The sequence below is a fragment of the Gopherus flavomarginatus genome, chromosome 9 (assembly GCF_025201925.1).
Source record: "Gopherus flavomarginatus isolate rGopFla2 chromosome 9, rGopFla2.mat.asm, whole genome shotgun sequence".
In the NCBI taxonomy this organism is placed as follows: domain Eukaryota; kingdom Metazoa; phylum Chordata; order Testudines; family Testudinidae; genus Gopherus; species Gopherus flavomarginatus.
Genome location: NC_066625.1, coordinates 84,712,372 through 84,729,949, shown reverse-complemented (window position 1 = coordinate 84,729,949; position 17,578 = coordinate 84,712,372). Strand labels below are relative to the sequence as shown.

The 17,578-nt window shown below is 37.9% G+C and overlaps 2 protein-coding genes across 11 annotated transcripts in view; both read left to right on the top strand.

Annotated features, from left to right (window-relative positions):
- Positions 1 to 2,642: 2,642 nt before the first annotated feature.
- On the top strand, positions 2,643 to 14,622 carry LINS1 (lines homolog 1). 8 transcript variants are annotated; one of them, XM_050967140.1, is made up of 8 exons: positions 2,643 to 2,723; positions 3,588 to 3,636; positions 3,911 to 4,470; positions 4,558 to 4,647; positions 6,729 to 6,870; positions 7,186 to 7,785; positions 10,804 to 10,984; positions 12,347 to 14,622. In XM_050967140.1, exons 3-8 carry the CDS (start codon positions 4,048 to 4,050, stop codon positions 13,251 to 13,253), a joined length of 2,343 nt encoding a protein of 780 aa, XP_050823097.1. In that variant the 5' UTR covers positions 2,643 to 2,723; positions 3,588 to 3,636; positions 3,911 to 4,047; the 3' UTR covers positions 13,254 to 14,622. The 8 variants fall into 8 exon arrangements, with proteins under 8 accessions (XP_050823097.1, XP_050823096.1, XP_050823093.1 ...); XM_050967139.1 differs by lacking the exon at positions 3,588 to 3,636; XM_050967136.1 differs by having other exon boundaries at positions 3,588 to 4,470.
- Positions 13,383 to 17,578, top strand: part of CERS3 (ceramide synthase 3) — a 61,446-nt gene continuing 57,250 nt past the window's right edge. For 2 of the 3 annotated variants that reach the window (XM_050967158.1, XM_050967156.1), the window contains exon 1: positions 13,383 to 13,480. The gene's annotated coding sequence lies outside the window, so the exon portion shown is untranslated. The remainder of the gene's footprint in view (positions 13,481 to 17,578) is intronic. The other variant, XM_050967157.1, reaches the window with a different exon arrangement.

Genomic DNA, 17,578 nt, shown 5'->3' with positions numbered 1-17,578 from the left:
TCTTATTTAAGTCAAACCAAAACAGTCATGGCATTAACATGATATTTGACAACCATCACGTTATTCACTCTACTTGTATGCTATATCCCTTTTCTCTCAACCTTTTGTCTGTCTTGTCTATTTATGCTGCAAGCTCTTCAGGGCAGGGGACTGTCTCTTATTCTGGACCCCGCTCTTGTTTGGTTTCCAGAGACAATTGGAGTACATTATTCCTTATATATGCCTACTGTTGTACAGCTGTCTCTTATTCCCCCTCTTTTAGCTTTGTGCCCTCTGCCATGGTGTCTTACTATGGCTGAAAAAATATCTCTTTTGTCCTCTGGCATCTTTTCACTCTTTCAAATTTACTTCTTAAAACCCATCTCTTAAAGCAACCTTCTCCCATTTTGTAATGGCCACCACTCTCTCCCCTTTTCCTGGCTTGGTATCCTCTGTTGGTTTAATCTGTTTTAGATTGAGGTCTTGAGCAAGTGACATGTCTTATCAATGTTTGGTAAAGTGCCTTGTAAATTAATGGTGCTGTATAACTATGATATATGGTCAGGGAAAGCACAAGCACTATCATGTTGCAAAGGTACAATTTCATAGTGCTTGTCCTAGAGGAGTTCTAAATTTATTTCACACTGACAGCCTCACTGTATCGTATAAATTGGTGCACGAGAGATCCATTCATTTAACATCTCGGACAATAATTCAGTTTGGTCCTGAGTACATTTAGTAAATGTATTGAAATAATTTTATGTATTGGTTTTAGGTAGAAATCAAACTCAGTTGTATAAAATATTCACAGGGTGATTTCCGAAGAAATGTTGTGAGGTTTCAGATCATAAATTTCTATCTCAAGTAGAATTCAAAGTATATTCTGCAAATGAAGGAGAAATTTATAGCCTGAAGTATCAGATTTATTCTTAATATTTAAAGTGCAGGCTTTGTGAACTGATAGCAGTCCCTGCATCAGCCTGATTGAGATTTGGCTGAGGAACACTGTAAGGTTCTAAAACCTGCAGGTCAACTGTCACAAGTGCGGTGGAAAGATATTCTCAAAAATTCATGGATGTCTGTGTAAAAAACATGGTGCTACCACAATTTTTATAGTTCATTGTGGATAATGTCTTACCTTCCAATTCCATTTTTAGATTCTGCCTCAGAGGAAATATGGTCTAGTTATGGTAGTCAGGAGACTTGGGTTATATTCTTCAATCTGTCACTAGCTTGCTACATAACCTTGGAAAGTCACTTTATTTATCTATAACTTAGTTTCCACACATATAATATGGGACTATTCCCTGCCTTTGGAAAGTACTTTGAGATCTTCAGCTAAAAGGTATCTATATGTCTAAGTCTATATATCTATATATATATAAAATATCCTGGGTGCTACAGTCTAACATTTTGTATACTTTATTTCTCCTAGTCAAAATAAGCAGAAACTAAAAATATGTAAACTCTGTGGTTCTGTTTGCTAGTGCTTGCAAGTATAATTGATGGATGTGCTGGGAATCATGCTATGACGATGTGCTATCTTTTCATGAATAAGAAAGGGAATATAAGTACTTACCAGCTGGAAAAAGAAATGCAGCTAGTTACAAAATGACCACTCTGGGACTGTGCTTGTTTAGTTCTGCCACATTTTAAGGCCCAGTCCCAAAAAGGCATGTTGAGGGGAAAAATTCCTATAAGAGGGCAATGCTGTAGAGAGAGTTAATAGAAACTAGAAAGGTACTAAAGAAGTGCCTCTGGGGTGTGTTATGAGTTGTAACTGTCACCTAAAGATAATAGCATGCAAAGAGGAACTGCTATGATCTTAAGTGTGTCTTTTTAGTTCTCTGGTATGTAGATCTGTCTGTCAAGGCACTTGAGTGGTGATGGAGCTGTGTAAGTAGCGAGATAGATACTCACACTTGAAACTAAAGAGTGATACTTAAATTCATAGCAGCTTCTCTTTAAGCTGTACTAAATAATTGTGATGCTATTTAAAGTATAATCTTTGATAACAGTCAGTCTTTCTACATGTGGTTGAAGTATTTGTATGGGCTTCCTGGCGAGGACTGTTATGTATATTTAAGGGTTGTTCACAGATTCTTAGACCCAGCTTCTTAAGTAGCTTCTTATTTTGAGTGTCTCAGTTGCAGACACTAAGAAGAACCTTGCCTTCTGAAGTAGTGAGTACCTGCAGTTTCTATTGACTTCAGTTGGAGGGTGCTCAGCACGTCTCGAAATCAGGCACCCAGAATTAGAGACCGTAACTTTGAAAATGTAGACCTTAACTAATGCAGTTACACAAGCTTTGTTTTATTCTGTTTATTAAAGCAAGGGCCAAGTTCTGCTTTTCAGTATGTGTGTATTACTCCCATGGAGCTCATGTGCAACAGAGTGTAGTATTTGGTCATTCATCGCCATTTTTTTAAGAGTGATAATTAAGAATTCTTGTGGTGAAAATCTTGAACCTTACCCTCTTCAGACTGACCTTAGGAGGGCTATGTAAAAAAGAAAAGAGAAGCCAGATGTAAGAACCCAGTGTTTTATATTGTTCTGTAGAAGTAGAATAGTGTTTCCCCCATGTTCTCTTTTTGTGTTTCAGATCCAAATGTGTCTTCGGATAGCCTGCCTTCCTCTTTGCCTTCATCAGCTCCAGCGAGCACTTGCCTTCATCAGTTCCAGGAGCACAGCTCCTGCCCTCACTAATGTCTATGAACACCAGAAGAATCTACATAATAAGAGCAGTTAAGTTAGCTTGTTTTTAATACGACTGTTTAATAATGCTTTTAATGTTTGGCCGTTTAAAAATATTTTGGTGCCAATCCTGCAAAAACTTGCACAGTTATCAGCAAGTACTTATAATAAACTTAAGTTTGAAGCCTTCATCCTGCAGACACACACATGCAGGCAGATCTTGATGCTGGTGTATTATTCTACTGACTTCTTTGGGACTCTATATTGGTTCAAGGGTGTACTCACCTGGATCCATTTACAGAATTGGGGCCTTATTTTCTTTAGTTAAAATCCAATGTGAATGTATTGTTTTCCTTTTTTGAGTTTTGTTTGTCCACCAACCAAGTGGTTTAAAACTTGGTATAGTGAATAGCTTTAAAAGGAGAGTAGATCAGTTGTTGGGATGTCTGCAGCGTAAAAGAATATGCAAGTTTGTATGTGTTTAGTCAAAACAAGCTATGGTTAAACATCTATGGAATACAAGGTTGAATACATTTTCTCCAGTGGACAAACATCAAGACATACTGGCTGTGTATCTTTACTCAGTTCTTTTAAAAAAAAAAAAAGAAAAAAAGAAAAAAAAACTTATTCATAGCTGACAAAATCCAGGATGTTGTAGGAAAGGGTGCTGGCAATGCAGTAGATGGCACTGTTCCCTCATGTCTGAATCAGTGTCCCAGCATGATGATTGAAGGCACTGTGTGTTGCTGGAGCTTATACACAAGTGACTTTAAATTGAGGTCTCGATCATTCAGGATGGTATGGTATTTTTGCATGATCTGGTCAAATTGACTCAGTAATTTCCCCCTGCCTGCCTAAAATTCCTCTGGAGTTTCAAACGGTCACAGTATTTTTCACTTTCTGCTCCATTTCAGAAGTATTGCTATGCACCCAGTCCTGCATCCAAATGGCTTCATTTCAGAGGTTGGCAAGATTCCTGGATTTGTAGTATAACAAATTTTGTGCTTTGGGATGTTTGGATGAAGAGTTTTGTGTAATGTCAGTTATCATCCTTGCAGTTTAAGGAATATTGTGCTAAATGCACATTCCCAGATTGTTTCTTTCAAATGATGTTTATTAAAAGTAGTTTCATTTTAACTATGGTGCTCAGTAAATGATCCATGTTCAGCTGTATCATTCTGCTAATCTATTAAATTTAATAGCAAAAATGATTTAATCTCATTACTTTTTTTCTTAGATACCCTAGAAGAAATGCCTTTGTAAAGCTACAAATCCATTTCTTTGGACAGAAATAATTTCAGAAGTGACCCATAATTCCCACAAGTAACAAGTGAAGGTGTGAGGCATTCTCCAAAACATAAAATTTTTCCCAAAATGGGAGATCTCTCTTTTCTCCAACAGCTGCATAGAGATGTGCTGGTAGGCACTCCTTTAACAAAGAACAGCCAGGATTATGCTTCTTTCCTCAATCCGCATGTTTCACCACAAGATTCATCCGCGAGAGTTAATGAGTCACATAATCAAATATACCTAGAATCTCCTAACTGGGGCACTTGGAGCCATCAGGACTCTGCTGTTTCAGATGCTCTTGCCATTATGACAGATGATAAATCTGATAGCTTTGCAAACACGAGCTCTTCAATGTTCTGTTCACGGGAAATGATTCTGCTACAGTTAACATTGATCAAGATGATGATTGCCAAAGTACAGTCCCAGGAAACTGAATTCAACATAAAACAGAAGTACCTTGATATAATAACAATTCTTCTGAAAGAGACAAAAATTGATTCAAAATTAGTAAGTCTTTAAGTATTTTCAAAATTTTTCATAACAAAAAGTAAAAAGTGACTAACTTACAGACTTTTTTTTTTTACATGTCTGCAGATTTGTCTGTGCAGTAGTTCTGATAAACTGTTGTCTCACATGGCTTCAAAAAGTATAGCCTCCCTTATATTCTTCCAACTAAAGAAAGAGGTGAGTGTGTCAGGTTCCTGGATGGGCTTTGAATTTGTATGTAAGCTATCAAAGCAAACATGAGTACTTGGTGGATGCATTCCTTCCAGTTTTCCTTAGTTGTTCCATCTAACTACAGCTGACCTTCTGCAATAGTTAAATGACACAGAGCAGTCGCTGAAAATTTTACAGTGTAACAGTTAAATTTTCTCTCTAGTGCAAAGCCGGCCTACACAGGCGCAGTGCTTGTGGGTGGGAAGAGGTACTGGAATCTTTCCATGCCCATCAGACTATAGAGTAATAATAGAGCTTCTCCATTCCTGCATCTGCAGCCTCAAGTCTGTAACACCTGTGTCTACCATGCTCCATCCTTCCAAAAGGAATTTTAGACAATGGATCTGTATAGTTGCTAGCATGGCTGCTTTGCAGCATGCCGTGGGCACATCCCTCAGTGGCCTTCTGCTTCAAAATCTTGCTCTTTGTCAACTCTGGGCACACTGTCTTTTTTCAGAGCCATTTTCAGAAACAGTGTGTAAAAGTAGTATGAGGTAGTGTTGTGGGAGACGGCCACACTGAGGAGGTATTGGGTGAGGAGTGATTTGGTGGAGGAAAGGGAAGATGCTTGGTAAATGTTTCCAGAGACTATTTCAAGTGTGGTAGGAGGGGCATGAAAGGGTATGTTTACAGTGCAACTGGGAGAGAGCTAACGGGACTTGAGCTAGTGCAATAAAAATAGCAAATGTGGATGTTCCACCTCTAGTGGAAGCTTGGGCTCTCAAGCCCACCCAGCCCCCTAGCGTTGAGAACCTGAGCTTCTGCCCGAACCGGAACATCCACAATACCTATTTTTAAAGAACTAGATTGAGTCCTGATAGCTCAAGTCTGTCTACTCAGATTGGAAGACTGGCTCCCGGTTCTAGTATAAACGTACCCAAAGAGAGCATGGAGTGGACAAAGGAGACAAAGGGAGCAGTTAGTGGCTCTGACACGGATCAGGGAAATGTGTAGGAAGAAGTGAGGTCAGAAACGTAGGCAGGAGCAGCATTCTGAAAGTGAGCATGAATAGTTCTTTTAATGTACATACATTAAGCTTGTGTTTTTTTTTTTAAATGCTTTTAATAGTTTTATTTTGTGTCACAAAGATATTCTTTTTAGGCAGTTTGCATTGGAGAATATTAATGGTGCAGCTTACTGAACTTTATAAATTTCACTATATTTACATTTATTTGAATCTAAATCATTCAGCAAATAAAAATAGGCACCAACCTGTTCATAACTAACAGAATATTTTTCCATTTTGTGTTGCCTGAATGTCTGAGTTACCAAAACTTACTGTTCACCTCACTCACCTAGTCGCAATAAGTAATATCTTTTATTGGACCAACTTCTGTTGGTGAGAGAGACAAACAGAAATTGGTCCAATAAAAGATATACCCTCACCCACCTTGTCTCTCTATATCCTGGGACTGACACAGGTACAACTACCCTGTTACTTAATGGGCACATACTGTAGGTCCTATAGCAATTTCTTTGGATGGTATTGTCTTTCAGAAACGTATTTGTTTTGTTTTTAATATTTCCTGCACAGTGGTCTTAAAATGATGAAGCCCATTAATTCAGTTTCTGTCTAATTTGTTACTGCTTAATTCACTAGTAAGAGAATAACTTGCACGTGTACAAAATAGAGCTTGAATGGCTGTGTTTTCTTGCAAACCGTTCCCCACACTTGTGCTTTTACCAGCCTCTAAAAACAAGAAATGTGGGAGCTATGAGTTCAGTTCTTGCCTCTGCCACAGTCCTTTTGTGGGACTTTGGATCAATCACATGACTTCACCAGGCTTTGGTTTTCCTGTATGTAATAGGAGGAGGATTTTTGCTTACCAAATGGCTGTTGTGCAGTTTAATGTTTGTAAAGGAATGATAGGTGTTTTAGTCAAACTGCTTGGCACTTCTATATTCTGTCTCTTTGTCCATTCCCACACTTACTCCATTTAAATGTATCAGTGTATTAACTTACTATGCTCAACAGTTATAACTAAAAAAAGGAGAGTAATATGACATCACATTTTGTGCATACAGAATTGTTTAATTTTATTTTTTAGAATACATTTAATGTCACCTGGCTCGCTTTTTGTTTGAAGACTCTGTCAGAATTCCCTAAGAGTGATCAAGTAGCGGAATGTCTGTGGATTCTTAGAGCTATTATTAGAGACATTTTGAAAGATAAAGATTTGCACAAAGCAGGTACTGTAAGAGTTTTTTGATATTAATATACAAGTGTCTACTTGGGGGAGGAAGGCTACTTAGTATCCTTCAGAGAAATCAGCCTGTTTAAAATACTAATGGCAGCGGGATATTTACTTTGTCATAATAAAAAAAAAAAAAATTAAAAATGAAAATACAGTGCCCCAATACACATTGAATTTGAGAGATTATCATGATCTCCTCCTTATTGATGCTATTTCAGTGGTGAAAAGTTGTTTTAAATTATCTGGTTAATTGAATTGTACTTTAGGAACTCCACTTCAACTCTGCATAACATTATTTTATTTATTATAGATATCCTGAAAAAGGTTTTCACTCCTCTTGATACTGTACTTGAAGGATTTTACAATTCCATTTTGTCTCGTCGTTTTAACTGCTGCCAAGATACTTCACTATATTCTAAAGCTGCAAACAACTTGATCGGATTCATAGATTTTCTTGAAGTTCTTGTGGCCTCAAGAATTCAAATAGAGTCACATTTCAAATGCCAAAGAATTTTATTTTTGAATACTTCTGGCATCTTAGACCTCACTTATTCATCAGTTGATTATTTAATCAAGAAGAAGTCCATTATGCTCCTTAAAAAATGCATCCTTTATAAAGCTGGTGAAGATTTCATAAGTGGATCATTACCCACTTTATCCCTACAGGATCCTTATTTGGATAAGGATATGTTAGCACTGGCTAATGTTGTTTTGCAAGCTGTGAATTTGGGGTGGCTGAATCAAATACCTGTTTCTGAAAAAGCCAGCTATTTTGGAGGCAGTGAAGCTCAACCTGAGGATGGCATCCACAGTGGTCCTGACCAAGTTATCCTCAGAGCCTTAAGTTTGATTTTACTTAAAGCTTTAGAGATCAAGGTCCAGAATGCTTCTGAAGCAGCTGAAATAAAAGGTAATGTTCTGTTTAAATTCATTAAGTAGCATGCATTCTAAAGCTTATAGCTGATGTAGGCAATTTAAAATTGTTGGCTGAGCTTGCAAAGTCTTATGCACAACAGCATTTCTCTGTATGTGTGTAACACAATTACTTCTAAATTCCAGATCTGACCAATTCGATTTTCAGGGAATTTCTGGGAATTAGAGGCCAGAACCCCACTGATTTTGGAGACAATCAGAACATTGATAGAGGGAACATAGGAACACATGGAGCTACTGTCATCTATTAATACTTTGCAGCATAACAGTACCCCTGCTCATCCTCCCAGTAGAGTGTAATATGTTGAGACCCTGAATAACAGAAGATAAATAATTGCTCTTCCTGCTGGAATCCCTGGGATGGATTGTCAGCCATGGTGGCAGCCAGAGGGAGAGAAAAGAATCCCTTTCTAACATCTGGCCTCCTCAGTGCCTGCTCCAGATGGGGAAGAGAGGAACCAGCTATCCGCCTCTTCCCTTACAGTTGAGTGGAAGAAAGGTGCTTTGGGAGGGAGAAAGGAGAGAGACCTAACTGCTGGCATGATGCAGAGAATGAGGCCCCGTGTATAGTGGAAGCGGGGCATGAGTGGGGAACAGAAACCCTGGCGTGGTGGGGTGAATGGGGGACTCGGGGAAGGGAGTGCACACAGCCTTTGCTATTGGGATAGGGGAGTAGGAAGGAGCAACACACAGAGCCACTGCTATTTGTGGTGGGGAAGTGGGAATGGGAGTGCACGTAGAGCCACTGGCATAGTAAAGAAAATGAGGGACCCTGGTATGAGAGGAGAAGGGAATGGGGTACACACACAACTACTGCAGAAGGAATATTCAAGCAGGAGTTGCAAGGAGTCCCTGAAATAGAGGGACATGGGATGGTGGCACACAGGAAGGTTCTCAGTGCAATGAAGGGATCCAGTGAGCCCCAGAGATGTACAATGAGCTTGGCCTACAGAAGGTACAAAGGGTGCAACCAGCTAGATTAAAACACTATTAAAATGTGAAGAGTAATGACTTCACTTAATTTTAAGTGAACTGAATGTTAAGAACACAATTTAGGCACAAGTGGTTGGGTGATAATATGGGTTTTTTTGTTTGTTTTGTTTGCTATATTATAGACTTAAAATTGCATAATTTTAACTAAATTAAGCCTTGGTGGTAGTTACCAGATATTTTAGTTCAGGGGTGGGGGGAGAAGGGAATGGAATGATCCCTCATTTCAGTCTGAAAAGTATCTGAGCATATATGATGATTGAATGTTCATATTCTTTTGCTGAGAAGCAAAGCAAGCCTTTAAAAATCTAATCTCAGGGTGAACTGCATTGTACTTTTTTACAACAAAGGGAATTACCATGTTGTAACAAACCTTGCTACAGCATCAGATCCCATTCAGACAAACGGCAAGGCTATACCATTCAATCCATAGAGCTTTTCCAATACGACCTAAGAAATGCCTTCTGATAATATAAGATGCCATTGTTTTTTTTTAAAATGCTGAGCACTTGTTGTTTGGAAGATCAGGCCCAAATTTGGATTTGAGGAATCTTTTTACTATGCACTGGAATATTGTATAGGTAAATCTCTCATACGAGAAGGGGTGTTTATATGGTACACACAAGGTTGTTTTTCAAGAGCTGGCCACAGCAATAAAATGGCATGGTAGTCTTGGGAGAATCTGTTTCCTCTTGTATCCTCAGGGCGTATGTGGCAATGCAGGTGCTACTGACGTGCAGTGTACAGGTAGTATTTAAAATTAAGGGGATGTTGCAATCAGAGTGAAGACTTGCAGGAAAATTTTACATACTTACTGAATAATAAAAAGAACAGGAGTACTTGTGGCGCCTTAGAGACTAACAAATTTATTTGAGCATAAGCTTTCATTTCTAGGTCACCACAGAACTGTACCATGTTTGTGGGGGTGGAGGGGCAGAAGGAGAGGCCCCAAGATAGGACAGATTCTTCTGCTGGGCTAAGAGTATAACTGGGTCTCTCCTTCTGCCCCTCCACCCCCACGAACATGGTACAGTTCTGTGGTGACCTAGAAAATGGACATCTTCCTGAATAATGTAATTTTCTGGCAAGGTTTGGTTTGTATCTCAGCATTTATGTTCAGTCACAGCAGTCTCCCAAGATACATATGAGAACCTATCTAATCTTTGAAGGTTTTTTCGTCAGAGTAGATTTTGCTGTGTTTGTATTACCAGTTTCATACATTTATATTTCCTGCAAAAGTTTAGGCCCTGATTCTGCAGTTCGTTGATGCTGAAAATACTGGACCATAAGGATCTTACTCTTAACACTGCACCAGATTATTCCTTTGCATGGGAGGGACCAAGCGGGATAAATTACAGCAAGGTGACCGTATCAGATCATTCTGTCAGTGGCACAAGGTGGATTATATCTCACCCCTCTCTCTACATTTGCATTTGCTGGAGGCCAGGGCCAATGGAGACATGCAGTCAGAGAGCCAAATGAGATCAGAGACCCCAGGGCAAGTGTGGGAACATAGGGTTTCTATGTAGATGGCCTTGGATTTTTTTACAGCTCACCTGAGACCAGCAGGTTATGGAGCTGTAATCTCCTTGTTTATTCTGCAGTAAGCCTGGGAGAGAGAGAGGGCTGACCCCATCCTACCCCACAACCATAAAGGTCCCCCCCACCCCTCATCTCTTATGTGTGGTCTTTCTGTGGGAGGAAGTGACAAGAGTCTAAGAATCCCATTCTTCAAATAATATACTTGCATATGTCCTTAAATTGTATTTGAGGTGAAGTGATTTTGCTGATGGCTCTTTGCTTTGATTGCTTTGATTTTTAACTCCGTAAGTGGTATCATTCTGCAAGGCATTTGTCAATGCAGTGCTAATTCAATTGAGCTAAGGGATGTGTGCTTGGACAACTGGGTTCCATATTGTCCACTGTTTATTTAAGGAAATGTGGGTTTGGCTTTTTAATATGAAAAAAGAAAGCAAAATTTCATAGTTATGCTCTCTATTTTTAGCAGACTTGCAGAGTTTCATGTCCCAGTTATTGATATTCTTGAAGAAACATCTGAAGTCTTCTCCATATTTTCATCCAAATGTACATCCTTGTGAGTGGCTTTCCATGGTCTTTATAGAGCAAGATGATGACATGCTGGAAGCTGCTAAATCGTTGTTAACGGTTTATTTAAAGTTTGATAGGTTGGTATATATATTAATTTTTTGTTAGATCTTTGAAGACAAATTAAACTTTTATTTAGTGAAATCATACAGTTCACAACAGCAGTATTTTTATATGGCCATTACATAAAGTAAGACAAGAAAATACATTTTTAACAATCTTTAATGGATTTATTGAACTACTTTGTAGGACCTGATATGATTCCCATTGACATCAACAGTAGTTGGAAATCACTGGGAGTCTTACATTGAAGTTAATAGGTTTTGGATCAGACTGTAAGTGGTATTTATAGTAGTCTTTCTATTACGAGTTCAATCCTATCCTCTAATTCACAGTGGCTGACTTCACAGAATTTGAGTGATGGTCAGATGCTGACTGAGAGGCAAGACTTGAGTGTGTTTTGTGAACACGCAACTTTTTAGAGAAGGATTTCATGTCATGATTAAACTTTAAGAATGAATGGGTATTGAATCTGAGGACTGCTGAAGTGAACTGTAATCACACCTTACAGTAATGGCTTCTTAGGCAGGATCCACGTAACTTGCTGAGAAGTGGCAATACTGATATCTACAATGTGTTAAGTTCTTGTGCATTATGAATTTATCATACAAACCCTTTTGTTTCATTTTCATTCAGTTTCCTGTACAGGGAAGGGGAGATGCTGCCCAAATTTATGAAAAGAAACTTGGCTGGGTGAATCACTTTGTAATTTCAAACTTGTTTGATTGCATTATTGCTAGTAGTGTTTGTTGTTAAATGTTAAGGCTTGAAAATGCTGGCCTTAAAGTTAGACACCTAAATCTATACTTAGGAACCTAAAGGACTTTTTCCAAGGTGTATAGCATCTTTTGAATGAAGTAACCTTTATTAATTGTTTGTATTTTAATAAAATGTGAAAAGGATATCTACTCACATATTCGAGGCACCTCTAACTTAACTTATAAATACTTATTAAATGGAAGACTACAGTGTAAGATACCTGAAACATTGGTGGTCAGTTATCTTAATGTTTTGGAGGTCATCAAATTAAGGATATTTCAGACCAAGAAGGGGAGCAAATTCCAAAGCTGTTGAGTCCTCACAGAGAACATCATGCTAGCAGTCCCCTCTTGTTTATATACTAGCAGAGGCTCCAGCTCAAACACCACTACTGATCTCAATCGAATTTTGCTGAGTTCAATATATAGATTGGAAAACCTTGCCTTTAATATTAAACTATAGTAGGATCTGGTTTGTATCCTGCTGATCTCTTACACATTGCTTCTATCTCTGTAGTTAAAATTTCTAAAAATGTTAAGCAAGAATGTTTGTGGAAAATTATTCAGTATTTAAATAGCTGTTCTATTGCATCCCATTTAGTCTGTGTTTGGCTAACTTTTCAGGTTGTGGCATGATGCTGCTGGTAACTTAGGCCTTGCAGCAGAAGACTACGAAACCTGGATCTGCCTGACGCATGAGAGTGGCTGTAATCCTCACTGTATCTTTTTATTTTTCCTAAGAAGTATTGCGTTTGATTCCACAGTTCTTCTTGACTTTTTGATTTCATCAGAAACCTGCTTCCTTGAGTATTTTGTAAGATATTTAAAACTTCTTAGAGAAAACTGGCATCATTTTGTCAACATCTCTAACTGCTTTGATGTTGCGGCTAAAAGAGGTGTGTGTGTTTCTTTTGTCACCTCATCCCACCAAGAAAAAAAACCCTGTCTGACAGATTTAAGTTTGGAAAATGCTTGTTGTGATCCAGTACAACACACTCTGGTATCTTTGGCTTCTTCCCAGAAGCCTTCTGTACCCATGGAACAGCAAGGTGTTGACCAAGTTGTAAAACTCAACAAGTCTAACTCATTAATATGGACTGATAACACATCTGCATTGGATTGCCTTCAAAGCCTTGTCAATTATGACAGTTCAGAAGATTCTGAATTGGAATCAGTAGGAAAGGAGTGTTTGGCAAACATGAAGCAGATGCCTTCAAACAATCAAGGCAGTACAAAGATAAGGGAAACTGTTTGTATGGATGTACATGACAAACCCCATACACTTGAATCTAAAGTGTTGCCCCTGAAACAAAAAAGCTCTAATCCCTTGTCACTCGGGGTATGTAATATGTCTCCAAATAACCCTGTGCCTGTAGAAAGAATGCTTCTCAAATCAATGAAATGTTTGGAAGAACTGCAAAAATCAATTTCTAGGTTACAGAGAAGAAACCTTTTCCCATACAATCCAGCTGCATTGTTGAAACTGTTGAGTCACATTGAGACAACCAGTAAAAGCATGAATCTACTATAAGGCAATGAAGTGCTATTGTTGACATTTTGAAGTAATTTCAAACTAGTGTGTGATGGAATGTTTCCACAAGAAGAGTGTACATGCTCAAAGATACTTTTCTTTTGGACCTATCAACGTGTTTAGACCAAGCAGGCTCAACTGGTTGCCAACTGACACTTTGAAAAGACAAAACTGCAGCGGTGTTTAAGTACTCAACCTGTTGTTTCATGGTCCCAAACTTACTTATGGTACGTATGACAGAGTGAGGGTGAGTTACTGGGTATTAGCAAATTTAACAAATTGATTATTCACATAAAGACATAATAAAGTACTTCCACTTGAAGTGTAAGGTGTAATTCTTCTTAATGTCATTTTAACATCATAAGACCCAGCTAGATTGTTAGTGCATTACTGATGCTGATGCAGTGATAATTCCAGACTCAAGTACTTAGAAGCAAAGCTATGTAAGCTCTTTGAGGCAAGGTTCATCTGTTTTGTGTTTATAATGCCACAGTGCCTAGGAGCCTCAGTCCCGGACCAGGACCTCGTTGTGCTAGGTGCTGTACAGACAAAAAATTATATCCCGTTCCTCCACTTCTGTGATTTTAATGCTAAGTTATATTTATTGTTTCATTTTTTGACCTTTACTGTAGGGCTGATCAGCTAGTAGCTTAGCACTTTTATTGGCCCAAATTGGAATTGATGATGTCACTGAAAATTGAGTTTAAAATGAATGCCTAAAACATAATCAGGTGCATTCCTTTTTAAAAAAAAAAAAGTTGAAACTAGTATATAAATTCCCTATTTAAATGAAAATTTGTTAATGCAGCATAAAATTTAAAATCTAAATTGTGCAATGCACAAGTAAAATCAACGGCAATGCTTACGGACGTGCATTAACGCCCTATAAATTATGATGTAGAATGCATAGCACCGTAGCATATTAAAATACACAATTAGAAAAAATGGATAACTGGCTTGCATTGCAAATATACAATGTAAACATTAGTATTAGAACATATTTTCTGCGTTTACTTACTACCTTTGATTAACTGACTAATCTCACTGTTGCTAATGGCTGTGTTAATACATTTAAATTGCTTAATATTATGCATAATGTTATCATTTTAAATACTGCCAGTTGGGCAATATCTTTCACATATTAGTGAAGTAAGAAGGGTGGGTGGATGAATTTCCTGTTTGGCAGGTGCCAATTTTCTATCAGTTTACCTACCTGCAATGACTAGCTTCACAACTTTAAAACAGAAACTTAGAATTTTCAGGATATTGTAGAATGCAGCAAAATTGGAGAGGCCCTACATTTGAGGATTTTTTTTTTAAAGATTGTGTTACTTGTATATAAAAATACATTGGTAAATTGTGTAGAAAAGAGAGATTTTTTTTACCCTTGCTGAAATAAAAATGGCTGCAGACAGTTTGTTCAAACTTTCTAGATCAGATTTCACCTTTTGAGGCTGAAATTTTCCATGCTTGGCCTTTGCCCGACATTGAGTCTTGCCCATAGTTAGGAATGGGTGAAAATGGGAGTGATAGTGGGAAGTGTTTCACATTCATAGTTAGAGTGGGTACCCTCCGAAAAGTAACTGCCACAGTTTTATCTACCAGGAGGTTTATAGACTCTGCTTTTAAATCTAACATTTCTACTGATAAAATTTTTTTTACTGATTTGAGCAGGTTTGGTTATGCCTTGGCCTATGGAAATCTTCTTTCCAAAAATAATTTGTACATTGACCTATATAATCTCAAGAACTAGTCAGTTATACAATAGGGTAAACATTGCAAGGACTGTACAGTACAGTTCTCTGTAGAACACCTAAGGGATCTCAGCAGTATCCCAAACCAGTAGGAGAATCTCCTGGTTTTCCCATTGCCGTTTTCTTCTTGCATCCAGATCCTCTCAAGGATACCATAGCACTTACGATACTGCTTATACAGCAGTGGTTCCCAAACTAGCAATGTCGCTTGTGTAGGGAAAGCCCCTGGCAGGCCAGGCCAGTTTGTTTACCATTAACTGCAATACTGCTGCTTCATCTTTTCTATATGTCTACCAGACTGTCCCATTGCTTGCTGAAGTCTCCCTGAAATCAGAATATATGTTTACATCATGCATACATGTGTATCCCCAAAAGCCCTTCAATGTGATGGGAAAAGGGCCTTTTGCACACCAGCTGAAATGAAAATTAAAGCCCATCCACATCTTTGATCTATCTGATACTCATTTGGTTTTGCTGTCTTGAAGAAAACTGTTTCTAAATGATTGTCTGATTGTGACCGTAATTATTATTATTATTATTATTAGCCTAGTGTACTTTGCAGCTAGGATAATGTGAAAGATCATTCTGTGTAAGCGCATAGTTGGCTATGTAAGCCATAACAGTTGGACAAAATATTGCATTCAGCCTTTTGCGAAAAGAACATAGAATTTGGTACACAGGAACAAAACAGTGCTCCACCTAGATTAGTAATTCATATTGGCCTCTTCAGTGGAGGGTAAAAATATCCAGCACTGTAGTACAGCTGATTTTTGTTAATACTATATAAAGAGATGAATGATGTGTGGGAGACAATGCTGGCTGTGAAGCATTCAAGTTTGTCACAAACATTGTTAAAATTGCAAGGTGTAAAACTGTTCCAGCACATAAGCGGTTCCTGCTTAGTACAGTATATGGCTGATCTGAATGGGGTTTTATATATAATATAATTTTTTTTTAAAGGTGAAGGAAACTACTATAGGGAAGGATATGTGCTCTCTCCTGCTAGTTGACTGAAATTGAAGAGGTTATAGGTGGTTATTAAGCAGGAGCTGGAATTAATTTTGTTCTGGTTTTGAGACTCGTTTTGTGGAAATAAAGCAAGCCTTGCGGAAAGAGATGTGAAATGGCTTGTAGCTGGGACTTCTATTTTTCCTTTTTCTAGCTGGTCAGTCTGTGCACTGGCTTAAACTATTTAGTGTAACTACATTTTTTATTCTTCAGATGAGTAGCCAATCCTTTATGTTTAAAAAAAAAAAAAAAAAAAAGTACCTCTGCGTGCTTCACTAATAACCTGTTGCAGTGCATAAAGTGGGTCTTTTTAATCTGCAGTACATTGAAAAAAGTCTTTTTCTTTTATGTATATTGCCTTTGAATTTTGAGCAATGTTGTTCTTGTATAAGATGAAGTCGGTATTTTTTTGGCACCCTAATCTTTATTGACTTTTACTGTGCCTAGTCTCTAGTAGTTTTGTGTAATGCCTCATCCATACACATCCTTTTATAAGGTTATGATCAGTGGCCAGCTTCTGTTTCAGCTGTCTTTTGTGAGATATGAAAATTGAGTTAAGAAAATCAAGCTTTTTCTGTTTCAGAAAGGAACAGAGCCCATGCATTGGATTTATTGGCTGTAATCTGAAAGAAGCTGCAACTACTTTCCCCAGCATGTGCTTACTAAAGTTGAAACAGTGCCACATTAGTTGTTGACGCCAAAAAGGGAGTAGAAGGAGTGATCAACCCATGGAAAAAGTTCCAATAGGGCATAACTATTGACATTAATATAAATTTCTCATAACCTAGCCCTGTGGAATGCTATATTAATTTATCTATTACTGAACCAGTTAGATCAACAAAGGAAGCAGATGTGAGATCTCCATGACAGTTTATTGTCCACACCATTTCCTGTGTGCCTGTTGGTGTCCTGATACAAATGGAATTGGTTCCTCAGCAGAGAATTCCTTTTGTAGAATCAGCCAAAAAAGGCAATAGATTACTCAGCACCAACATCTATATATGGTCTCTTAAAGAAAACAGCAGGGTTTGCTAGTAATATATGCCTCCTAAAAGGCCATGGAGAACAGCCTACTCTTATAGTTAAAACATTGTGATACTGGACTTATTTCTTTTCTGACAGCATGAGGAATAGTTATACTTATGCACTTATACAATTTGTCCTTTACACTAGGTGCAATTGAATGCCCTCTGATTCTCCTTGAAGAGAACAACACTATGTTGAATCAGTAGGAATGTCCTATTAATTTAATACTCTAGCTGTTTTTTCCCAAGGTTTTATTTTATGCAAGTTTGTAATTAGTACATATGCTTGGGGTTTTTGTATTATCAGGATTTATTTCCTTACACAGTTATTACACCATTATTCATGACTCTAATGATTAATAAGGGAGTTGCTCACTTCTATCTTGCACTCCTGCCCTAAGTTACCAAAAACTATCTCTTTTAAAATCTCCCACGTGCCTGATATGATTGTACTGTGATGAATGGGGATACTGGAAAGGAGCATTGGTTTCACTATGCTCAGGTACCAAGTTTTATCATCAGTTGTCCGTATGAGAAA

What these genes read in the sequence shown, in the direction of transcription:
- LINS1 (XM_050967139.1), top strand. Translation starts at nt 4,048, where the DNA reads ATGGGAGATCTCTCTTTTCTCCAACAGCTGCATAGAGATGTGCTGGTA. An exon ending in TGAAGCAGCTGAAATAAAAG is followed by an intron (nt 7,786 to 10,803) that starts GTAATGTTCTGT and finishes CTCTATTTTTAG; the next exon opens with CAGACTTGCAGAGTTTCATG. An exon ending in GTTTATTTAAAGTTTGATAG is followed by an intron (nt 10,985 to 12,346) that starts GTTGGTATATAT and finishes CTAACTTTTCAG; the next exon opens with GTTGTGGCATGATGCTGCTG.